We start from the raw sequence: 26,078 nt of genomic DNA, 5'->3' as shown, positions 1-26,078 counted from the left end.
CACACCAATATTATTTAGACTAATTGTTCTGCAATTTTTGGTTTATAATATATATAATATTTACTTCATCAATATAAACAAATCCATCATCCATCCGCATTCCAAGTAAAATACTGAAATTAAGATGGAGGTGGCAGAGATTTCATACACGATACAAACATGCCTTGGAATTTAAAAGTACAAACGCACACACAAATCAATTACTCATTTTTACAATGGCGTAATCTTACCGGGATCTTCAGCTCCTTGTACCCCACGTACAAAATGAAGACAATGCCTAAACTTGCTTCTAGCATAAAACAACCAAGTCATTTAGAGCTAGGAGGCAGCAGTGCAACACATGCCACATTTCCCACATGACCAGACAAAACAGTAGAAGGGAGGATAGAGAACAAGTATTCTGCCATGAGGCCACATTACTCGAACTCGACAAGCATAATACAGTACTAATATACTGTAACAAAAGTGCAATATTCCTGGGTGGAGTTACAAGAAACGGACAAGCTAATTCCAACATCAGAAGAAGACGGGCTCCGATCATGCGTTCTCCTTGATGGCCTCATCTATAGATTTGATATTGTCCCTCAGTATCTTCCACTGCATATGTTAAAAAAAATGTTATGTGAGTTGTTTGTTGGGAAGAAACAGTGAAGTGGTAACTTGCTGTTACATAAACAAGATCACAATAGTTGCCAGATACGTATGAACTGTCCATTATGGTAAACAATAATGGCTGGTAACAAGAATAAACACAGGTATTTGTGTTTAACTGTGAGTAGAGGTCAGAATTTAATAGTAGTACAAATGAATCTACTTGAGATCAATCTCCTGGAATAGATAGAGATAGATACCCATTTCAGTTTTGAATTAGATAGATATTTGTCACCAATCTTGCATACCACTATCTACTCATGAGTTCATGATATCTTCATTCTCACAAAAGCATGGTGAAGCTTGTCAGAAAATTTTTCATAAGCCATACTTGATATCAAAAATGCAGTATTCAAGTGGATAACGTTATGTCTTTTAAGGGTATCAGGTTTGGTATGCACACATCGGACAAAAAAGGATACTAACCTGATCCATTGAGAGTTGTATTCCTGAAAGAAGGGAAAAGAGTGCAGCGTTAATATCAGGGAAGCTATGGCAAGCACATTGCTGGCGGTGCTGGAGATATGGAGTTGAATGAAACAACTACCATTTTTGCCTATGCAAATAACCAAATTAAAATTAAATGTTTTCACATGTTTAAATTTTAACATGTCATTTTTGTCATCTACCATGCTCAATTTTATAATTGGAACCCAGAACCCATGTTCTGGGTTTAAAAAGCACAAGGCAACCCAAGACATTTGTTTGCAAACTTATTACAAAATTTGGAATCTAATATAAGACCACAACTCATTCATAACTATCAACTTGGGTAATAGTGACTAGAAGTATCATCATTAACCTCCAAAAGTACATGGTCTCAAATTACAAGTAAATTCCCCCTCCAGAAGTTTTTTTAGAGGTCCCTCAACAAGTTCTCTACCTACAATTGTGAAGCCGCAATGGGTTCTACAGATACTTGCATATGACCACCAGCTTGAGCTTCAAACATAATACGTTAACGAACCATTGTGCCGACAAACTCAAAAATACAAAGCAGCCATTTCACTGATATTCATATGCTGTCCTAAAGGTTAGTAGGCAAGAGGTAGCTAAGCTAAGAAAGCCACTCGTCTCACCAGCGGTCCTGCATTTAGCTGAAGAAACGAATCTTACCCCCCCTTTTTTTTCTTTGGCAGCCTAGATTATCTCCTATGTAAAGCAATTCGTTCACCAGGACGCCAACAATTTAACACCATCATCATCATCACACACGAACATAGGCACATGGTACGATCTACTCAAAAAGCTAGACGTAACATACCCCTGCAAACAATTAACGAATCCTGGCCTCCAGTGGAAGCAATCCCGTGCTATTCGCATCCATAGGCGGCGGACCAACGGAAGGCAGAGAAGAAGAGGAGAGAAGGGGAAAAAAAATCACCGGCGATAGATACCTTTGCGGCCGGGGAGGGTCTTGCCGTCCTTCTCGTAGAACTCGCGGATGTCGACGACGACCTTGCCGTTCCAGGTCCGCACCGCCACCCTCCTGTTCTTCGATATCTACCATGGCCGAATCAGAAAAAAAAAAAACACGTCGCGCTAGGGTTTTAGTGAGGTTTGAGTGCGGGGATCATCAGCAGTAGGGGGGGGGGGGTGCGGCGGGATTAGCACCTGGGCGACGACGATGTCGTCGTCGGCGCTTGCGGAGGGCCCGTCCTCTCCGGCGGCCCGGCGCTTGGCCGCCGGCTCGCCCCCGCCGCCGAACCGCTTGCCCCCCTTCCGCCCCATCTTCTCGTCTTCTTCCTCTGGAGTCTGGAGGAATGTTCGAATCGACCTGGTGAAACCCCAAAAATGGGGGTCTTTCAACTATTTGCCACTTTTTCTTCGTTGCCGTATTCTCAAATGTCATTCTCATTCTCCTTGTTAGCCTTAACTTTTGTCATTGGGGCATAAGAATTATTGATTTAGTGCCATTCTCACCATATTATGCCTCCACATCAATATCACATCATCTAGACAAGTTGATAGCAGTGATAACAGGACATTGCTGCCCCTAACTCTTTTTAGAGCAAATTTGACAGTACAGACAGATACTTTGCATAGAAAATATGCACATCAATTTACAAACTTAACTCCTCAAATTTATACATCAATATAACATAGAAAATAAACACATCTTTCCCTGGCAAGAATGGTTGCATCAACTGATTGGTATGTACTGTGCTTGCCAGGGGAAGATGTGTTTATTTTCTATGTTATATTGATGTATAAACCTGAGGAGTTAGGTTTGTGAATTGATGTGCATATTTTCTATACAAAGTATCTTGTATTGTCAAATTTGCTCTAAAAAAGGTTAGGGTAGCAATGTCCTTTTATCACTGCTATCAACTTGCCCATATAATATGGCATTGATGTGGAGGTATAATATGGTGAGAATGGCACTAAATCAATAATTCTTACATCCCAATGACAAAAAGTTAAGATTAACAATGAGAATGCCATTCGGGAATGCGGCAATGAAGAAAGTGGCAAATAGTTGAAAGACCCCAAAAATGGAAACCCCAATTCCCAATTCCTAATTCCCCAGTTGGGCCTTCCGGGCCATTCTGGGCCCAAAATTCAGTAGCCCACAAAATCGAAGCATAATTAAAGATCAAATCCTGACTGTCCATCATTGACCTATACATATATTATCCATGCTTCTAAATAAATATTATAAAAGTTATTTATAGTCAAAATTTTAAAAAGTTTGACCGTAAACTTATCTAAAACGACAAGTATTAAAACGACAAGTATTATAGCACTAGAGGGAGTATTCTGTTATAGGATTTGAATTCCAAAGTTCTTGTATTTTGGCATGGATGGAGGATTTGTTAAATTTTGCATAGTCAAGTAGACAATACGTGCATTAATCTAAATTAAATGGCCTTAACCCAAAATCCAGGTAATCCCTGAGCATAGTTGTAAACAAAAATTAAACTTAGGTCAGAACATTTCATAGTTTCTGTTCATCTATCTGCATATATACATAGATGACAGACCAATCTAAAACACAGGAATTGAAACGTTTTCCTACGACATTTCGGCTTCAAGAAAGGCCTCGATCTAACAGCTTGCTTGGGCCGACAGTAAAGTTTGGAGACAGCAGGTTCATCATACACCATCGTAACGCAGCTACGACGCTCCATCTTTCTCCTTTTCTTCATCTTCTTCACAATTCTCTACATTCCCCAATTGTGAATCGTCCCTCTCCTTTTCTTCATCCCGTTTACACTCCTCTACATTCTCCATCTGTGCATTGTCTTTCTCCTTTTCTTCGTCCTCGTTATATTTCTCTACATTCTCCGTCTGTGCATCGTCTTTCTCCTTTGCTGTGTCTACATTCTCTCCAACTGTGAATCGTCTTTTGTTGGCACTGAGACCTGATGAATGTAGCTGCCCTCGTTTCTTAACAAGACGGGAAGCAGTTTCACGGTCAGCCTTTGCTTCATCATGGTCAGGCTGCGGAAACAAATAGGAAAAGTAAGACACTTATGCATAATGGCCTGTTATTTTAGAAATATATATGGCAGCTAATGGATGAACGAATGGTAATCAGGAAGCAGTTGGTTGCAGTGCGAAATGTACCTTGATTGCTAATGCCTTGTCAAAAGATAATATAGCTGAATCTGGCTCCCCAAAATTTAACTGTGCTCTGCCAAGTGTAACCCAAGCCTGTAAATCAACATATATGACCATATCATTGATGCTGCTGATAAATATAAGGACTGAGAATCGATTGGGTGCACATATTGAGTAATAGTGTTTTCACCCTGGGAATCCTTACTAACCTCAGGCCATAACGGATCCAATTCAGTTGCTCCTGCATACCCCAACATATAGCAATTGATTTATTAGAAGTAGACATGGAATGGCACAAAGATGCTGCTGGGATCAAATGGGCTTCACATGTGGCCAAAATAGGCAACTATGCACTCACAAATTAAGACTATTCTTCATTTTTTTATGTATGGAAATCATTAATTCCACTTTTTATGGGAAAGGTAGACGAATGGGCCCTATACTTTATTATATACATTTTGCAATGTCCTTGAAAAGTACCACAAAAACACGATTTTGACAACAAAAAAAAACTTGGATTGAATTAATCCTGGACACTGAAAATTGGTGCAACAATGGTAGTATAATTTGAATGGATTGTACTATTCTCAACTGATGGCATCCTAGTAGCCAGTAGGTATTCTGTACATCCGAATCAATAAAAGGGAAAGTAAATTGAACAAGAGCATACGTACTGGTTGCTGCTGTCAGTGCACGCCATGCATCTCCCAATTCAAGTAAAAGTTGAGCTTTCTGTTCATGCAGTATTGCATTATCAGGCATCAAGGTAAGTGCAGCCTCCCACTTACCAAGTGCTTCGTGGTACTTCCCTTCCTAAAAAATAACCATAAGAGAATCATTTATCTGCTATTTAAATTATTGGTTGTCAAATGCGCATGGTGTGCTACCTTGAAGGTGCAGGCCCCAACCACAAACAAAGCCTAGCACACAGTGAAATTTGATGTGAAAAATGAAATACAGACCCAGCCCTTTAAGGTGCAAATTGTGCATACAAGATAGAATTAACTGTATGTTCTATATGAATAGAAGTATGGAGATCCATTATTCTTGACATTTCTCAAAAAAAGAAAGAAAGAAGCATAACATCATAGAGTCCCAATAAAAGAACGAAATAAGCATCACATCATAGAGTCCCAATAACCAAAGTATCGGATTATGGTTTAAACAAAAGGATGTGGAAAACAAAGGTGTGAGGCTTCAAGGGCTATCCTGTGCTGTGTATTCCTGGGGGACAGTCCAATTTATGTTTTCTTAACCCATCTTTCTAAGATGAAAATGCATTAATAATTGCAATTCCAACATCCATGAACAATGAGGCCACGTTCGTTTGAGGATTAGGAATCCGGCACGGAAAACGTAGTAATAGATTAGTACATGATTAATTAATTATTAGTTGTAAAAAAATAAAAATAGATTAATATGATTTTCTAAAGCAACTTTCCTATAGGAAATTTTCGTAAAAAACACACCATTTAACAATTTGGGAAGTGTGCGTGCGAAAAACGAGGGAAGTTGGGTAAACAAGGAGTGCTGCCGAACGCGCCTGAGTCTGTAACATAGTGATCTAGAAAGCATGGTTTGGTTGTAGAAACAGTGAAACAAACAAAAACTAAAGCCCTGTGATAAAAATATAAGAAAATAAATAAATGTTTCCACGTTACATATATAAGGAGAATAGGAGATACCTCGGCTAGCTTGTTTCCTTGGTGCTGGAGGGACTTAACAGTATCAGCTGGCTTTGTTCCAGGACAATCTGTGGTAGCCTCTATTGTTTCCTCCTTTTCCGCCTCATCATTGTCACTGTCCACTCCAAAAGGTAGGCCTGGCTGCGATGATGCTACTGAGGGCCGCCTATTCGTCTTAGCATTCTTATCCCAAGCTATTTTCATATTGGACCTGTTACAGGAGACAGGCTGACAGGAGTCAGTTTCTTTAACTAACAAAGGTATCTTTTCATATACTCAACCAGAAAAGAAAGAGAAAAACCCATTTTGCTACAAAACATAGAACATTAAGCAGGAAAACATAAAAAAAAAAAACGGAAAAAAGTCCTACAGATTTCCATGCAGCACTCATACTAAAGTGAAATGAACACTGCCATACTTTATCTATAAATAAGATGTGCTTCAATACTTTTAACATCAAAAAACGGTTTGAATAGAACAAATGACGAACAGGTTTGAATAGAACACCTGTCATTGCTGTAGTGCAACCAGAAATGGACTACTAAAGACCTGAGACATGCTCGAGCAGTCAAGCTGAATATAAAGTTTGTCCCATTTGCCTGTAGATATCGGTGAAGACAACTTCAAACTACTAATCACTAAAGTCAGAAGCCACGCCATTGTTAGCCTCTTTGAGCATCTCCATCAGGTCTCCAAACGCATTACCTATAGCTATGTTCTGGGAGTTCGTTTAGATTGGGAAGTGATCAATTCTTTCAGATTGCTATTTATTTGTGCTCTTATGTCCTTGCACAAAATATATGCTTGTGATCTTCGTGGGAAAAAAAATGGCAGCATAGGCTAATATTTATGGAAAAACATATGAAGTATATGTTTTTGCTGCTAGCTGACAGGTGTCAAAACAAATGCATGTGATCTGTTGCCGTTGGGGTCAGAAATGATTTGAGGTTAGCTTTTGTTTAGAGAATGTGATTTTTGCTTAAAAAATGGGATATGCCTAAGAACCTGCAATCTACTGTGAAATTTATTCAAGAAAAGTGATCAGAAGTTACTATGTTGTGTGCCAATTGTGATGGTTTGTGGAACCAGCATTATTTTTGGTACTATATAGATATATGATATTTATATAAATGCATACAGAGAACACATCATTCTAAATCTGCCAGTGGAAGAAGAATGAGCCACTGATTAAAACGAGCAACAATAACTTCGAATAAAACAGATGTCCTAAATACTAACCTGCGTCTGGAACCACTGTGGCGTGGTGCATTATCAAGCTCGCATTGATGTTGTGCTAGGATCGCAGCTGTTGCCAGGATGAATTCATCATCATCATCCGACGACGAATCCAAGAGTTCTTGCATGAGAAGGCTACGCATTGTTGCTAGAGTAAAGAAACCATCAGGAAGAGCAACTAAAATAGAGATGATGAGAAAACTAGCTGTCCGAAATAAAAATAATTTGAAGAGTAAATTTCAGAGAAAATCGTTTTTTGTGATCAAAGACGCAGAAAACCTATTGTGACTTGTTTGACATAAGTACATAACCACGATTGTTTGTTTTATGGTCTACGGATTACATAAAACCTCAACTTTCTTCAAATACCGATTACTAATCACACGTACAGTCAAGCACCAAGCAACAGAACGAGGCATGGGGAATGGATTTTGGGGGTAAGCTGTTGGAGATGCTCTTGTAAGCATATCATCAAACAGGCTGCGAGCGTGCGGGCGTGCACCGGCCACCAGCCGTCTCACTCTCACCCGAACGATGGGTCAAGCCCTACACAGGACAAGCCTGCGATGCAAAAACAGCGGGACAACCTGCGCGCGCGCGTCTGGAACAGAGAACGAACGAGAACTCCCGCCCGGGCGAGGGAAGGATCGATCGGACGAGCGGCTGGCGGCTGCAAGACGAGCGGCAAGCAGCGTGGGTTTTTTTTGGGTGGCGGAGGACTCACCGATTAGGCCTCGGAAGCGCCCCTCCTTGCTGCTGCCTCCCGGTTTGGCCTCTCCGCCCTCGGGCGGGGGGAGCCTCCGGTGGGTGAGAAGCAAAGCGGCGGAGTAGACGGCGGCGGCGGGTTTCGGCTGCTCACGGGTCACGGCGGAGAAGTGGAGGTTCCGGCGGAGTGGCTTGCTATGGCCTTTTTAGAGGGATTTTTGTATATGAGCCGTCCATTAGTTTGGACTACGCCGCCTCGATACGGCGATACTGGGATACGACGTTTTCCTATAAACATAAACATAGATACGGGATTGGCGAATATGTGTATATATATAATTAAAAATATAATATTTTGAATGTGAAATATGAAAAAAATTGGCAGCACAACTGCACAACATCTTCAACCACCATTCACCAAATCACCAATGCATAGATCACAAATCAATACTAAAAAAATCTCAGCAAGTCAACAATGCATAAATAAGTACATAACTTTAAATTTAACTTAATAAGTAGATAATAAGACTAGATAAATTAAATTCAACTCATAAGAGCATTATTCAAAATGCTCCTTGCATGCTCTCCTATTGCTGAACCACTCTCACTAGTATTACCAGCACGACTGCTAACACTACCACTAGCATTCACACTATTATTTCTAGAATCAATTTAAACTATCAAAGCAGATAGCAATGTACTGAAAAATAGTGTCGGTTTTGTTATTTAGGGTTCTCCCGTATCCATATCGTATCCTGGTGTATCGGAGCTGTATCGGTGTTTATTTTAATTATTTGATAAAGAAAAAAATAGAGGATACGTACGGGATACGTATCCGGCCATATCCCGTGCGTATCCGGAGACGTATCAGATACGGATATGCTGCTCAAGGGACGTATCCAGGTAGCGTAGACTTTGGATACAATGGATCTGATTTTTTTATACTACATAGGTAGTAGTGTAGTAGAAATTTTATTGGGATAAAATTTGAACTAAGATATATAATATTACAATAAATTTGTGTATAATATTTTATGTTAAAAAAGATGAATTTTTCTAAATATATCTTATCAAAATTTCAGATAAAATTTTTAATTTACTTATAAAAACTATATGATTAGATTTAAAACTGTCGGTACCATAACCATGCCCTTTTAGAGAGAGAGGATATGGGAATATGGGCTGTTTTTGAGATAGAAAGGCTATATGGGCTCTATCTAGCGTGGCCCATTGGGAGAGAAGTTCTGGCCCATGTTCGCAAAGCGTCCCTCTAGGACAAGCTAAAATGGAAAAAATTGAGACTAAGGCCTGTTTAGATCATTTAAAATGGCAAAAGTTTTGCATTTTCAAGCATTTTTTTAAAATGGATCTAAACACTAGGATAAGAAAATGACAACTTTGTATTTGACATTTGGCACTTTGGACTAGCAAATTTCGTCTAAAAGTGCGTCTAAAAGTGCATAGAACGTGGATCACCCCTCACTTTTGCAAAAAAAAAAGATAACTTTTGCATGTCTCTAAACACTAACTTGAAAAAATACAATGCCAAAATTTTTGCCACCAAAATTTTTGCCATTTACCATTTGTATTTCAAATGCCTCTAAACATGGCCTAATCTATTTTGACTCTTTTCAACTATTGGCCGAGTTCAATTCGTGGCCTTCAATCACAAAATCTGGATATATGGGTTCCTCCAACTATTTTTATAGTTCTATAATGGGAAAAAGATCTTTGTAGTTCTCGTAATAGTTTTTGCTGATATGATGTTTAGATGGCATATATGCATGATTGTTGTTTGACATGACGTCTACTTAAAACTTACGTGGTATTACAGATAAAAAATTATAGTAGACTCGCGAGTCAGTGTCCACCCCGTTCTTCCTTCGTTCTTCTACATCCTCGTAGCATTCATTTTTTTAACATTTTTAATAAATAAGTTTATTATTAAATCTTCTATGTAAATACTTTTAAATATAAATGTCGTAACCACGTCACCCGTCTGGCAAGGTAAAGGCAACGTTACCACACTAAGCAATGATGTGTCCGCTTTTTCTACCATGCTAATAACAAGGGCATGGGTGATAGTTTTTTTGCTACGCTAGGAGGGGCAGCGTGATCAATAAATTTTAGATAGTAAAAATTTTTATCTGAAAGATTTAATAATAAAATTATTTATTAAAATTATTATTTTTTAAATAGTCTTCTCATCTCCCGTTGATGGTAGAGGGCCTATGGCCTATGGCTGACAGCGAACACCGACAAGCTCTTTCGGCAATAAGGTGGTAGAGGACCAGCATGACAACAGAATAACATACTGTCAATGTCATATTTCCGTAACGACAAATTTATAAATAAAAAATAATTTATAAATAATATTTCTATATACATGCTCTTAGTGACTTAAAAGTTAAGAATGAAAATAGACTATGATAAAAAAAAGTCCCAAACCATTTTTAAATTTAAAGTTGAAAATTCAATTTTGGTTTATAGGCATAAGCAAAAGCGAAAAGATGCGGTGTAGGTAAGTTCAACCACAATTAAGCTGGTTTTAGTGATTAATGAAAAATTTATCATATAAGATTGATACTTTTATAAGAATTTTTTTATCTAGTCTCGTTTGGATATAAAAAAGAAATGGTGAGAGGACGTGATAAACTCATCATATTCTAAATTTATCTCTCTTGTGTGAATTTCTTCGTTATGCTTTATCATATATCTTCTCAACTATACGTGAACCGCTTATTTGGGCTGCCGATTTTAAATTTTAGGAATTATTTTTTGGAATAAAATATTTCAGAAGTTTTTATCGCTCCATCGCTTAACCTGAGCTATTAAACCGCTAGTAAGAGTACAAATAAAAAAGAGTTTTACCTCATATTTGCATTGGCTATATATATTCCATATGTAAGACACTATCCAAACAAAGCCTTCGTTTCGTTCAAGTTAGCAACCATAATGCTCCGCCCGTTTGATTATGTTATTCCTTTTACAAGTCATCCGACGTAAGTCCAAATATATAATGGATATTTTCCCATTTAAAAAGATTAAGGATAAAAGAAATAAATAGTATGTCTCTTATTAGATGAGTGATGGTTGGCATAAGAAGATAGTCGAGAGATATGATGGGAATAAATAGTAAGGGACATATGTGACAAAATAGTACTCCCTCTCGATTATGGCACAACCACCACTAACTCAAGCACCAATAAATAATTATAACTATCTTCTTGTTTGGATTAACTAGGTACATATATGCATGCATGCAACGTGGCTGGTTTTGATGATAAAAAAGTGCTAGTTAATTCATACTTATATGCACGCCTTATATCATGGGACAAATAAAAAATTGTTTATGCCTTATGGAATGGAGGGAGTGCCAGAGAATATCTTACATTTAAGTAGATGATGAAGCATTAAAATCGCTTATATATTTGGATAGAGTGAATAAGTGGATAAAATAGTATAAAAGTTGACGATATGAAATAAAACATTATACACGACATCAGACGAGGAATAAAAATATTGTCTTGGATAAAAAATCTGTTATACGAAACAAATTAGAAAGACAAAATTTACGACATAGGACGGAGGGTACACACAACCAGTGTATTGGAATTGATGAATAAAAAAGAATAAATATACTAGACTGGACAAAGTAAAATATAATATTACTAGTATTTGATAAACTGATGAACATTTTTTGCTTTTGCAACGATATATATGGGATGGTGAAAATAAAACTATTTTGGGACAAATGGTTTGTTTTCTTGTCATCGACGACGAAAAATAAAAGATTATATGATTCCTGTGATAGCTATTTAATGGTGTAAAGGATAGAATTGTCTGCTACAGTTAAAATTCTATTTTAGAAACATAAGCTTATGATTTTTTATATATAATTTTTTAAAAACACACTATTATTTAATAGTTTAAAAACATATGTAAAAAGCTGAGAAAAGAAATATAAGATTAGAACATCTCCAACGACTCTTTTATCACATCCTCTATCCTAAAAATAGAGGATGAACGGTAAAAGTATGAACATAAGCTTCAAACAAAACATCTATCACTCGTCTATATGAGGAGGGTATATATATTTTGATGTGCTCTCTTTATCCTCAAAAACGATATAAAGGATGTCATATATAGATGATTTATTGGAGTATAAAGAGATATGGAGTATAAAACTGTTTTAAATGATAATTAGAAGAAGATATACTCTGGGAAAAAGGAATACAGCCGGCATGTTCTCTATCCAAACAACACAGTTGAATCGACGACATTGAAGCAACATCTCGAAGAGAAGAGAGAAGCCGAAGAGAAGGTCCACACACGCACACACGCGTCCACCCGCCATTGGCCCCCGCAGATTAGACTCCGCTCCCGCCGCGCCACACACGCCCTCTCACCCTCCGACCAACGAGAATCCAAAAAGCCGCCCGCGCGCGCGCCATCCACCGCAACGCATCCACCCCTCCAAAAAAAAAAAAAAGAAAAAAGAAAAAGGAAAGACCGCGCGACGCGACCGTACGTACGCCGGCCATGGCGGAGCGCCTCGCCGCCGCCTCCCTCCTCCCGGCCGTCTCCCCCTCGCCGGCTCCGTCCCCTTCCCCCTGCCCCCGCGTCTCCGCCTCCTCCTTCCCCTGCTGCTCCACCACCCGCGCCGGCGCGCTCCGCCTCCGCTCCCGCCGCCCGTCTCGCTTCCCGCAGGTTCGCGAATTCGAACACTCCTCGCGCTCGGGTTTGTTAGCTCTCAGGCTCAGCTCAGATCGTCGGGGTTTGTGCTGGGCGTGTGAGGGGTGGATCATCCAGGTGCTGTGAGCCTGTGACTCATGTTGTGGGTGCGCGATGCAGAATGCCGGGAGGAGCTGGCGCGCCGGCGCCGGCGCCGGGGCGCGGGCGGTGGTCCGGTGCATGGCGGCGGCGTCCGACGCGGCGCAGCTCAAGAGCGCCCGGGAGGACATCAGGGAGCTCCTCAAGACCACCTACTGCCACCCCATCATGGTACCGGAATGCGCCATCGCCCATCTCCCTTCTAGCTCGCTCGCATCCAGATGCACAGAGAGATTGCTGAGCCTGAAATGCTTCCTGGTTTCCTGCTGCATATGTTCAGGTCCGCCTGGGGTGGCATGATTCTGGCACGTACGACAAGAACATCGAGGAGTGGCCGCAGAGAGGCGGCGCCGACGGAAGCTTGAGGTTCGATGCCGAATTGAGCCATGGAGCCAATGCTGGTACTTTTGTTTTGCGTTTTCGCAGTTCAATTCAGAACCTAGAAAATTCGTTAAAGGACAGGCTAAAGTGTACAGAGCAGTAACTAAAGTAGCAGTTGTGGCTTGATTTTGGGCAGGTCTGATTAATGCTCTAAAGCTCATCCAACCAATCAAGGACAAGTACCCGGGCATCACTTATGCAGACTTGTTCCAGTTGGCAAGTGCTACAGCAATTGAGGTTTCACCCTTCTCGCTGCTCAAGTGTCTTGCTAAATATCAGTACCATATGTGCTCATATCTTCTGTAAATTGTTCTTCTTGCAGGAAGCTGGTGGCCCGAAAATACCGATGAAATATGGACGGGTTGATGTCACAGCAGCTGAGCAATGCCCACCAGAGGGGAGGCTTCCTGGTCAGTATTTCCAATAGGTTTTTGCCATCGTGTAATTTGTCGTTTTTTTATTTGATCAATGTCTGAATTTTATGAAAACTGAGAGGCGCTTATAAAAGAGAGACCTTTTGGTGCCGATAAATGATAAATGGCCATTTCCTGCAGATGCCGGTCCGCGTGTACCTGCTGATCACCTTAGGGAGGTATTCTATAGGATGGGCCTCGATGACAAGGTGTGGGGTGATGCAAAAAAAATCAGTTAGCTGTCTATTGTGTGTTCTTGAGCTATGTTGTTGAACTTTTTTGAACCATTTCGGCAGGATATTGTTGCATTATCTGGAGCACATACACTTGGAAGATCACGACCTGACAGGAGTGGCTGGGGAAAGCAAGAAACAAAATATACTGTATGTTTTGTTGGCCACTATCACTAGATTCAAACAGGAAAAATAAGTTATTTTCAGTAGTAGGAAGTTCTAGATATGGCCAGTCGTCTATTTCTCCACATTTTAGATATAGAGGACATAACCTTTTCTTTAGGAGCAATTTTATAATCCTTGAGAAGGTATCAGGATGTATTAAAATTTTAGAGTAAAATTTGTATCTTCTAGTACCTAAGTTATTAAGAGATATCAAAATTTACATAGAAAAAAGTAGTATCTTCTCATGTACTGTAAAATTGGTCTTTCTTCATACATACAAGCAGACGCAGGGTTGGAAGCAATAAATGCACAACTTTGTTGTCATCTTGTAGGCTTGTAACAAATACCATTCCGTGCCTTGTAAATCCATTGATTCTTTGTACTTATGCTGTATAGAAATAGCCTTCTAACTCCTTAGGATCTCGCAACATCGTATGCATATAACAGTACAACAGAGTCAGGGTGCTAAGAACTTGAGAGTTAACAATCTTTCTGATTCTCTAACCCTGGCACTTCTTTGTTGAGAAATGAAAATTTTCGGCACCTAATTTCTCCGCGCATTATGCTCTGTAACCTTAATCACACCAGTACAACAGCAAATCAGATTAATTTCAAGTTTTCAAACTGACCAAACAAAGGTGGTTCCTATTATTGTGATTTACAGAAGGATGGACCTGGTGAACCTGGAGGGCAATCATGGACAGCTGAATGGTTGAAGTTTGATAACAGTTACTTCAAGGTGTGCCAACATTGGTTATGGTTTATACAAATTTAAAAATTTCATTTGAATCTGTGATGAATCGGCTGTCACAATGCTTTCAGGACATAAAAGAGCAAAGGGATCAGGATCTTCTAGTGCTACCTACAGATGCTGCACTATTTGAGGATCCATCCTTCAAGGTTATTTGGCTGTGCTCAAATTGTGGCTTGAACAGCACATAGGTCACTGTCTGAAAATCTGCAACACATGCAGGCATATGCTGAAAAATATGCAGAGGATCAGGAGGCCTTCTTCAAAGACTATGCTGAAGCTCATGCTAAACTAAGCGACCTTGGTGCAAAGTTCGATCCTCCTGAGGTGAGTATCACCAGCATTTCATTTTAATCTCCTAGCAACAAATTGCAATTTGCGTGAATAATCATAAACAGCATGAAGGTAGTTAAATTTTTAAATTTATTTTATTCGACATGCCAGATTTACTTCCTCTTGTTTGCAAGTTCAAAACATGACTCCTTGGTACCTCGACCAAATTTAGTAATCTTCAGTAACATTCTTAGAGAATTTAGTAACGTGCTTATGTGAGAGTAACATGGATTATTGGACAGTCAGGACAGAAGTACAATCTAAATTTTTTTTTAGGGAGAATGTATAGTGGGAGTTTGAGGTCATAGCATCAATCTTTCTTCTGCAATGCCATAAAACTGCAGTATGGCAGCTTCTATTTAGCCCTTCTACCTGTAGAAACTGGTGAAGTTGGAGACAGAGTCCAACTTCACAAGCCTCTGTTCAACTGGCCAGGAAGTGAATCGATGCATGTGGTTTTCCTGCAGGGATTTTCACTGGACGATGAACCAGCCGCCGAAGAGAAGGCTGCTGATCCAGCTCCAGCGCCACCAGCAGCAGCAGCAGCACCGGCCGACGAGAAGAAGGAGCCTGAGCCAACGCTAGTACCAGTTGGAGCAGCAGTAGCGTCAGCGCCAGTGGATGACAACAACGGCGCAGCACCGCAACCGGAGCCCTTCGTCGCTGCCAAATACTCCTACGGAAAGGTATGATTCACTTCGTTGCTTCCATGGCATGACAGCAAAGTGTTTCCATTTCATGGAGCCGGGACATTTAACTCTTTGCCACTGTTACCGTAGCGAGTTTACATATTTGTCATCCTATACGTCATAGACAGATCGATTAAATGCAACGTATAAGATTGACAAATAGTTAATTATTCCCATGAGGCCTGCCCTGATGTCCTGAACTTGATGGTTTACAGAAAGAGCTGTCGGACACGATGAAGCAGAAGATCAGGGCGGAGTACGAGGCCATCGGGGGCACCCCGGACAAGCCTCTGCAGTCGAACTACTTCCTCAACATCATGCTCTTGATCGGAGGGTTGGCATTCTTGACGTCTCTGCTGGGGAGCTGAGACTCGAGAGCGATGATTGGATGGCCTGATGACCTCTGACGAGCTAGTGTTTGAGTTTGCTTGCTGCCTATGCTATGATCCATGTACCTGTTTCTTTTTTCCATATGTTTTGAGTTATTATCCCGTAAATAATAAATTGAGGTAAAGGATGAGCATGTGAACGAATCCCATTATTTTCTGAACTTGTTGACTAAATCCTCTAGAGAGATATCTACGGAGAGAAATGGCACATTATATACGGAGATAACTTTATGAAGGAAAAAAAAGGCCAAACGGTTTATTTGCAACCTAAAAATAATTTGTTGGTAAAATTTTTATATACATGTCCATAGTGATTCAAATGTAAATACTGATAAAAAACATAAAATCAACTTCTAAATTAAGCTTTAAAATTTAAAATTTGGCTTTTAAGCAATTAAAAAACGAAACGATGGGAAGCCCGTTATCATGGCTCATGACTACATTCTCTAGCCCATAAGAGAATAATAAAGATACTCCACACCTCAGTCTGTTTTAGAGTTAATTGATCCATGCCATCGCAACTATACGTATTTAGATAAATATCTTTACAATTCTTCTATTTGTAGTCGTGCCACTCAAATTTATAAAATTAGAACCATTCATGTTTTCAATCTCCCTCCCCATCTGTACATGGGACCCACTCATCAAATTCATTTTCTTTCCTCCAATCTTCACTTTCCCCACCCCTCTCCCCACCGGCCTCCATTTCCACTGGCGCCGCTGTTGTGGAGCAACGTATCGGGAGCCCAGAGGAGGACGAGGCGCTGCGACGACTGGTGGAGTGGCACGGGACACTGAACTGGATGGCGTTAGGGCAGGAGATCCGGTCGAGGAAGTCGTGCTGGCTCTAATGGAGCAAACAGCTCTAACCGCAGCCCGCAGGTGGAGCGGCGTTTGTTCACGCTCGAGGACACCACCATCCTCTGTGTAGAGGGGCGTTTGTTCACGCTCGAGGACACCACCATCCTCTGTGTAGAGGGGCGTTTGTTCACGCTCGAGGACACCACCATCCTCCGTGCACACACCTGACTCGAGAACCGGAGGCGGAAGCTCGCCCTTGCTACTGCCGATTCCAACGCCGTTGCGCCAGGCATCGTCACCGATGCTGTCGAGGTCATCGAGCGCCCGTGCAAGCAGTTGAGGCCCACACCGGACAGCCCGTCGCGGGTCTGGTTCTAGGTCAGACTGCAGCAACCTCAGCCACAATAGCGACGACTTTGGGCAGTCTTTCCGGTCGATGGCGCGATCGACGCGTTCGACCACGACAGCGCCAACAGTGTCGTCGTTCATGTCGGGTGCGACTACGCCGTCGGGCCGACCTTCACATGCCGTAGATGGTGGAGAACATGATGTGCGCTGCTGTGGAGCACATAGGAGGAGTGGAGATGGAGGCCGGTGGAGAGAGAAGGGTGGGGGAAGTGAATATTGGAGGGAAAAGATGAATATGAGAAGTGGGTTGCACGTGAAGATAGGGACGAAGACGAAAAATGTGATGGTAATGGCATGATTTTAATTTTGTAAAATTTGAATGACACAACTACGAATAGACGAAGTGTAATGACATTTATCTAAGGGTTAATTAGTTCCATACCATTATAATTTTGTCTGTTTTAAAATATGCTATTACTATTCGACTAATTGAAAGGATACCATTACAATTTTTGAACTATTAGAAATATGCCACAACGTACCCCTTCGATGTAGTTAGAAATTTTTTGGACCAAATTATCTTTTGCACTTACAACATTGCCCTGAAGTTTGCAGTGAATAATATGGAGGGTAATATGGTCCAAAGTTTTTTAAAAGTGCAATGAAAGGGTACATAGCGGCATATTTCTAATAGTCCAGAAATTGCAATGGTATTTTTACAATTAGTCGAATAGTAATGATATTTTTTAAAACAGGTAAATTTATAATGATATGGATCTAATTAACCCTTTATCTAAATATGCATAGTTACGATGGCACGGTCACATGTATCAAATTAACCCTCTCTTTTATGGCATGTTTAGTATATAAGGATCATCTTATACATGTATTCTAAAATACAATAAAAATAATTATGATAATTTTTCTTAAAAAATAACAACATAGTATAATATAAAATTAGAACATACAAACATAAAAATACATCAATAATGATTGTATAGATCTAGGGTCGAATATCTCCAAATTTCTCCCTTGTTAGGTAGATACTAGTGCTCCTACGATATGGTATACCATATCACATAGCTCAATGACTTTGATAAGAGATTTTCTAGTATCATATATGTATAAACCCACAGAGAAATGAAGTCTTATAAAAGTAAAGTTTATAAGGGTAACATGGTAACATGGGGATTAATTTGTCACATTGTTGCAAATATAACTTACAGAAATAAGAGCTCATGGAATCACAAATTCATTCCACTGACTTCTATTGATGGGAAGTTATAACCTGCAATAAGATGACAACAAGCAAAGAAGACAAACAAGGGCACACTGTTTCAGTAGCAAAGAGAGTCGCAAGCCCTTCATGGAGAGCAATTCCACTCGTTCCTAATCCTTGATAAACTGCAAATAGTCCAGAATAGTGTACTGTAATATGGGAACCATATATCTTCCTCGCTTAGATCCAGCTTTGACACTGACAAGATATGCTTGTGACATTTTCTTGTAATAAAGCAGAAAACTTCTGTTCCATGATCATCTTCAGGTTATCACTGATTTAATATTAAGGACATGAATATAAGAAAACAAATCAAAACATTTGTATCTGATATAATATTTGAACACAAGAAATCTAATGGAAAACATCAACTTCAATATTCTAGTAACATCAAAACAATAGATTAACACAAATTGTACTAAATAGAATACATCATTTTAACTAAGAATAATGCTTTAAAACTGTGAAATGTAACCACCTCATGAACCCAAAGGATGCCAAATCTTTTTGCAAACAAAATTGCCATATCTTTGAATATGCCCAACATGATATCAAACTATACCGGTTGGTTTTGCATTCACTAAAACACAACAATGTGCTTGGAAGATGGGAACACATCAACACAGTATACTCTCCATGTTTTCTTAGAACTGGTATATGAAAACCATAACAGACTCCACTGAATTTGATTTGGTTAGTAAAATGCTAGCTTCAAAATTTTTTTATTTCTAATAACAATTATCTAACTTTTTTTCACAAATTTTACATGTTCTTCTATTTTTTATTGTTTTATTTTTTTGTACAACTATTTTTCCCTGCTCTTTTTCGGAACCACTGGTCTCAGATTACATACTACCATATTTTTCTACATCAATTTATTTTTTCTTTTCCATAATATAGGTACCTCAGCCTGGCATGATTTCAAGCAAACAAACATTGACTTCAATAAGTTTGAATGCGAGTATACTATAGTTCCGCAAGAGACTAATCTGCATATGTACTTTAAAACACATTAAATTCTCTATTTTTCCATTTCATTTCCTGTTTTTTCATATGTTTTTTATACGTGTTCTAACTTTTGTTTTTTTATAAAATAAATATAGACATGATTGAGGAATTTATGTAATGAAGTTCATGGAACTTTGGACTCTAAGGAGACAACTAAAAGATTTCATCAGAACTAGAGACATACAAAATATAAGAAATCAAATAGCAATCAACATGTTGTTTTGCAAGCATAACACTCAACAAGAAGTGAAAGATTTGGTTCTGCAATTCGGCCACACAATACACGACACTTATGCTAGGCAGCCTTGAGGATTTTGTTTTTGATTCTTGTGTCTCAAGGAAACAACATACTCACAAAAAAATATTTTTTTTGTGTTTTTTTATCATGGGGGAGAGAAACTGTATATAAATTTCTTTCATCTTCATATTTTCTCTCCTAATTGAATGCTTTTTATGGTGAAACGAGAGACATTATGTTGTTATATCTCATTTTTTTTTTATTTTTTTAACTTTTTTTTTATTTTTTTTATATCGTGACATCATATTATTTCTTCTCTATTTTTTTTATAATAGAGAATTTGAGATAACTTAATCAGACAACTTTTTAAAAGCAAAGGAAGGTAGGGAGGGGAGAATGGATGGATTAGCCGTGGCAAGAAATTTAAAACCACAAAGAAGTTTAGATTTTGTTTCTTTTTTCATACAAAATTTATACATACATCTGTTTTTTACTTTTATGTTTTTGTTAGTAAATTTCTTTTTTACACGTGTCTCTTTTTCTTTACTAAAACTTGTGTCATATACGATATAGGAGGCAACACAAAATTTATGCAACGTTGTTTTTTTACTACATATTTTTTTGACAGTTGTAGCACTATATAATCATGATAAATTACCCGACCAAAATCTACCTAGATAAATATTTTATAAATCAAAATCAATATAACTAAAAAAATTGTACCCAAAATCAAACAATCACACACAAAAAAACTAAATATATAAGTTATTCACACCAAAAACATTAGTTTAACTTAAACCCACAAGGCCAAATATTGTATTGTGTCCCCCTACATTTTGATTATAATGAAATTACATCAAATCACAAATGAAATTTCTTTTTCACTCTCTTTTTGAACTGAGCTGATCAAACTAAATGATAAATCATTTCTTCACTTTCTTGCGAACTTAGTTGATGTTCACTTTTGTCTTTTTATTCTTTGCTTTGAATTTTTTGGATTTCTCCTAATGCAAATTTTTCTCTTTTTTTTGTTTTGGATATATACTGATGTTGATCCTTCAATACACACTTCATGTCACACCACCATCACCTTTTAACACCTCAACAACCCTCTTTAATCTTGATTCATTACATTTTTTTATACTGCACTGTTTGGATCATGAAAAATATCTATAGGAGTAGTAACACTTTGTGTTGTTTCTGATGCACCAGGCATGAAAATTGTGCTATTAACATCCACAACATATTCTTTTGCAATTTAATCATCCATTTTTTTAAGCCCTTCAATTTTATCACTTTTATCCATCAGATAAATAATTTTTTATCTTTTGAGACAATAGAAGCAATGTTCACTAGTTTTCTTAACAAAATATTGAATCGCAACATAACATTGTTTTCCAATAGAGCATTAGAATTCAACATAGCACTTTACATAAACTATGATTTATCTCTTGGTCTCCATCTATCAATAAAACATCTATTAAACAACTTCGTGATATTTAACTAAATCAGAACTCTGAAGATATGAGAACAAAGAATTCCATCTTTCTGAAATTTTACACAAACACATACATATTACTCAGCAGAGAGATTAACAACAATAATGTACTTCTTGCGCCTTTACAACATGTTATTCAGATTTATATACTTTATAAACAGAACCTTATTTCACCTAACTAACATCATATCTAGTATAATTCTTCAATATAGCTTGAAACTTTCAAAATATTTTTCTGTTGTACAATTAACTTGACTGTTTTTCAAAATAGTAATTGGACTAATAGATTCCTCTTCAGTAAAGCAATCATAGACTATTTGTGCAATTCTTTTATAGTTTGTAAGAAAAGCTAAGATACTGTTAAACAGATGTCAACCTTGTACATATAATTTGTGCCTTCACTCCTTGCTGTGCTTTGTATATAGGGACACCAATCTATTTTGAAATAAACAAGTGCCTACCGTTTTTCTGTAAACCACATTAGATGAAAGTATTTGACATTATACAGTCCCCTTCTACTTACGAAATCTTTTAAAAAAAACTCAAATTCAACAAATGTCAAAGATTTAGTGATAATGTTATGAAACCTTTGTAAATCTATTTATCTGAACTACACGTCTTTCCACTCTTGTCCGGCGAATTACGCAATACATGAAACAAATATTTACTATGTATTGTGTTTGGAAATATATAAATAGTCAGTTTTCATTATTCAATCTTAATCTTTTGTTATAGTAACATAATGTTTATGACACGTACAATCAAGAAAAGTTTTGAAAAGCCATTTAAATGTCTCAATTATCTCATCTTGAAGAAAAGCATAAGCAAACAAACAATTATCAACATGATTAGTTATCCTAACAAAAGGAGCAAAAGACAAATCATATTTATTTGTTTTGTATGTCGTGTCAAAGTTTATACAATCACCAAACATTTCATATCAACTCTGCCAAAACAAGTTTTTCATCACATTGTTATCGTATGTGCAACGTGAAGTAGAACAAAAGATCTTTATTTTTCTTTTTATTTAAAAATTTCAAACATTATATCATGTTATTTGTTCCACATCCCCTTCTAACTGAATCTCTCAAATTGATCAAATTTTTTTGGTATAAGATATAACTGACAAACCACCTATTATGTATGAGAATAAAGACATTATCATACGATTAGCCATATTAGTTGAATTCAAAATTTTTATTAACTTTTTTCCTTATCTATCATATATGTATCAAATAATACTCTATCCGTATTTTGATAGATTACACTGATAACTTTTTGTCAGATGCTTGACCATTGGCCTTATTAAAAAATGTATAAATATATAAAAAAATAAGTTATAATTAAAATACATTTGGTAATAAATCAAATCATGACAAAATAGATTATAATTACATAAAATTTTTAAATAAGACAAATGGTTAAACACGTGCTAAAAAAATCAACACGACGTCATCTATTTAAATATGGAGATAGTATCTCTCAGATAATCATATGTTTGTGTTGAAACTAATTTATTTTCTTTAATCTTCTGGCTAACTCATGTATGGCTAAGTGACTAATGCATTTCTTGAAGCTTCTTCATCACTCATGTATGGTTAAGAAACTAATTATTTCTTGAAGCTTCTACTTGACTCATGTAAGGTTAAGCATCTCCAATATTCATGAAGCAAGGATCAAGTAGTAGATATAAAACTATGAAAATCTCTTAAAAAAATAGTATTTATATGTATGTTCATGTCCTACTTAGTAGGGTCTAAAATAATTTAGTTAGTTGTAGAGTAATCTAGCTTATTATCGAATACGGTGTATGGTGACATATATATAGGCAACCAAGGGTGAGTGGAAAGGGACATACTACTCTACATCAAAGTGAATGACAGCTAGTTAACAACAAAAACCACACAAGTTTACTTCTTTAGAAACGCATAAAGCAAAACAATTTCTCTTTTTCCCTTGCTCCAAACAAATTCAGAAGATAACTAGCACCAATAGTTTAGAAGTTGGTTTTGGTTTTGACTCGAAAGCAAAAAAAAAAGTAGCTTTACCAACAAAACTAACCATTTCCATAGCAGGTAAAGAAAAAAACGTTGGTGACAACCAACAAAACTTAAGCATATCCAGTTTACTAGACTCCATGCTAAATTACTATTAGGAGCAAACAAAAGCAAGTTTTCTTCACTTGTGGAACTGAGGGAGTGGCTTGAGAACAACCCAACATCAAAAGCCATTCTCAAGCAGTACAAATACAACGTATACAAATCTTGCGTAGGATTTATAATTATGAAAATAACAAAAATCACGAAACAAATATTATCAAAAAAGAAGTCACCATACATATGCAGATCCAGAACCAATAATCAATTGGCCACTAGAGCTGACAAAATTCTGGACAGAAACAATATTTTATTTTACTAGCGACTATGCTTGTGCTTCGCTATGAGTGAAAAAAATAATAATGCTTTTTTGTCAACAATAAATAGTAAATTATGAACACATTTGAAAAATAAAATACTTAAGGGTATATTTGTTATGGCCTACAAATTGCCATGAAAGAACAATAATTTGCTCTCATGGCCTAAAAAATCCACAATAATTAAGGGTAAATAATAAAATATAATCTGAATCATTAAATATGCTGGTGCTGCATTCATATCTACATAATTAATTTAATCATATGTGCGTCAGGTAATTAATTCCAAGAAAATGTTGGTAATGTGATAGCTAGCTATACATTTATATGCATAACCAGATTTAAAAAAATTATAGTGTTTATCTGTATTTTCTGTTGACTCCGTAATTTTGATATGGATCAACGGTTCAAAAAAAAAATCCGTCGTTGTATTTTTTTTATACATTCTTGTGAATATTCTGGTGGTGGGCCTGGTGGCGGTGGACTTGAACAGCTACCAACTCAGTAGGAGCAGGTGGAGCCGGCCGAGTTGCTCTCCCGACCGACGCAGGGGTGGAACTGGGGGATGATGCGACGGATTAAGGGCGAGGGTACGCTTTGGCGGAGTGTGCGGTTGCCGACTGGAGCGTCAACCGAGACCTAATAGCCTGTACTGGAGCAGGTGATGGGTATGGATTATGGAGATGTCAGTAGCTGTAGCGGAGAGAGGAGTACATCATCGAAGGTGGGTGTGGTGGCCTCGTTCGTGTTTCCGCGGTTCCACCCCAACTCCCCGCCCCCTACCTTCTCTCCCTAGTCCCTTCTCTCGAGTCTCAATTTTTGCTTCTGAAATTCATGTTCTTCATTTCTAAAACGGATTCGAGTCTAGCTCTAGAATGGACGACTCCCGTGTAATCAGCTCTGAAGTCTGGATGGAATCGGACGATTGACGTAGGATGGAACAGATCTAGAGTCTATAGGAATCACACAATTGACGTATGACGATGAAGTGGGGAAGCACGTGTTTCTCTCTCCCTCCCAGTCTCGGACGACGAAGCGAGATGGACGACGAAGTCGCAAACGCGCGCGTACGACAAAACAGACGAACGACAGAAGCATTAGGCTTTTTATAATAGGTATGGGGTCGACTCCGGTGCATTTTACTGGTAGTAGAATTTAATTTATACCGTTGATTTATTTTTATCGGACGGCTGTGATGGCTGTGATTAAATTATACTACCGCCAATATTAGGTGGAGTAGAAATTAGAAGGAGTAATATCGTTGTTTTTATTGTGATCTTTATTGCAAAGAAAACAAAATTACAAAATATTGCTAATCAAATAATTAACAAAGTAAAAAATACAATTTTTCTACTGGTAATATAATACTGTTAGTAAAATACAACAGAATAGAGGTATATAGATAATAGTAGAGATAATATAGTTCTGTAAATATATTTTAAAATAAAATAAAATATAAAAAATTCCCATAAACACGCGTCCCCGCTCCGCAGCCGCCACCGTCTCCGTCCCCTCTTCACTCCGGCGTGCTCGCCGGTCGGGTCGTCGCCTTCCCACGGGCGGGGCGGAATGGCCTGGATCGAGCCGGGCGTGCGTTCGTTCCTAGTTGAATCGCAGTGGAGCGATTCGCGACTCCGACTCCGACTCCGATTCCGCTGCGAATTCATTCAGGTTTTTCCTCTTATGGATTACAACACGGACGGACTCGATCATCCACAGCTCTGCTCGCTCCGATATAAACCAATCAATACCCGACGCATCTGCAGATTGTTAGCTACCTAACGGATGAACTCACGATTCAGGGAAACGAACTCAAGAACAACTCCAAACTCGCACGAACTCATGTATTCACCTGATCCAACAGGACCAGGGCCACCGCCGCCTAGTTCATGCCTGTCTCTCTCCATCGTTCATGTCCTTTTTAACAACCCAGCACCGCGTGCGACACCTCATATTTTCCAGAACACAAACACCTAATTACAAGGCCCATTCCGGCCCACACACCCTCACATTAGGCCTTTTCTTCCTTTCAGCCCGGACGTTCCTAGTCTGATTCGCCTCCTTGTACTGTGCTCCGTCCGTCGCCGTGCCGCCTTCCTTTGCTGCACTGCTGACAATAGCCTCCTGTTGAAATTCGGCTTGTCCCCAAGCCGCAGCAGATCAGATCCACCAAGTCTTCCCACACGGCATCCTCAATCACAGCATCAGACCACTGCACTAACACTTGAGTTACCGGAGAATTACCTTTACGAACCAAACGCTTGTCGAGAATGAGTTGTGGACAAGTGGGTGACCCCAACTGATCAGGTAAAGAATGAGTGACTGGCTGTGTGAACCCTTGAGCAGCTTTAAGTTGAGACACATGAAAAACAGGATGAATCAAACTGGAACTGGGAATTGCAATTTATAAGCCACCTTACCAACCCTGCACAGAATTTCATAGGGACCCTAGTAACGAAAAGCCA

At 38.4% G+C, this 26,078-nt stretch overlaps 3 protein-coding genes across 3 annotated transcripts; 1 reads left to right on the top strand and 2 right to left on the bottom strand.

Moving 5' to 3' along the window:
- Window positions 1-55: 55 nt before the first annotated feature.
- LOC102714150 (RNA polymerase II transcriptional coactivator KIWI-like) lies at window positions 56-2,473 on the bottom strand. Its single transcript, XM_006647303.3, has 4 exons — window positions 2,266-2,473; window positions 2,049-2,154; window positions 1,078-1,100; window positions 56-597 (listed from the first exon to the last, which is right to left on the bottom strand). Exons 1-4 carry the CDS (start codon window positions 2,380-2,382, stop codon window positions 538-540), a joined length of 306 nt encoding a protein of 101 aa, XP_006647366.1. The 5' UTR covers window positions 2,383-2,473; the 3' UTR covers window positions 56-537.
- Window positions 2,474-3,472: 999 nt separating this feature from the next.
- Window positions 3,473-8,029, bottom strand: LOC102713874 (tetratricopeptide repeat protein 33). The gene is made up of 7 exons (XM_006647302.3): window positions 7,861-8,029; window positions 7,140-7,284; window positions 5,901-6,111; window positions 4,890-5,028; window positions 4,425-4,456; window positions 4,222-4,308; window positions 3,473-4,095 (listed from the first exon to the last, which is right to left on the bottom strand). Exons 2-7 carry the CDS (start codon window positions 7,277-7,279, stop codon window positions 3,769-3,771), a joined length of 936 nt encoding a protein of 311 aa, XP_006647365.2. The 5' UTR covers window positions 7,280-7,284; window positions 7,861-8,029; the 3' UTR covers window positions 3,473-3,768.
- A 4,264-nt stretch (window positions 8,030-12,293) lies between these two features.
- Window positions 12,294-16,209, top strand: LOC102713598 (probable L-ascorbate peroxidase 8, chloroplastic). Its single transcript, XM_040521495.1, has 12 exons — window positions 12,294-12,551; window positions 12,696-12,845; window positions 12,955-13,075; window positions 13,192-13,292; window positions 13,378-13,465; window positions 13,610-13,677; window positions 13,765-13,851; window positions 14,531-14,605; window positions 14,689-14,766; window positions 14,840-14,944; window positions 15,418-15,636; window positions 15,855-16,209. The coding sequence occupies exons 1-12, from the start codon at window positions 12,384-12,386 to the stop codon at window positions 16,005-16,007; spliced, it is 1,413 nt and encodes a 470-aa protein (XP_040377429.1). The 5' UTR covers window positions 12,294-12,383; the 3' UTR covers window positions 16,008-16,209.
- Window positions 16,210-26,078: the final 9,869 nt, after the last annotated feature.

Source organism: Oryza brachyantha, chromosome 2 (genome assembly GCF_000231095.2).
Source record: "Oryza brachyantha chromosome 2, ObraRS2, whole genome shotgun sequence".
Lineage (NCBI taxonomy): Eukaryota > Viridiplantae > Streptophyta > Magnoliopsida > Poales > Poaceae > Oryza > Oryza brachyantha.
Note: the sequence above shows the minus strand (reverse complement) of the source record. Positions and strands in the feature narration are given on the sequence as shown.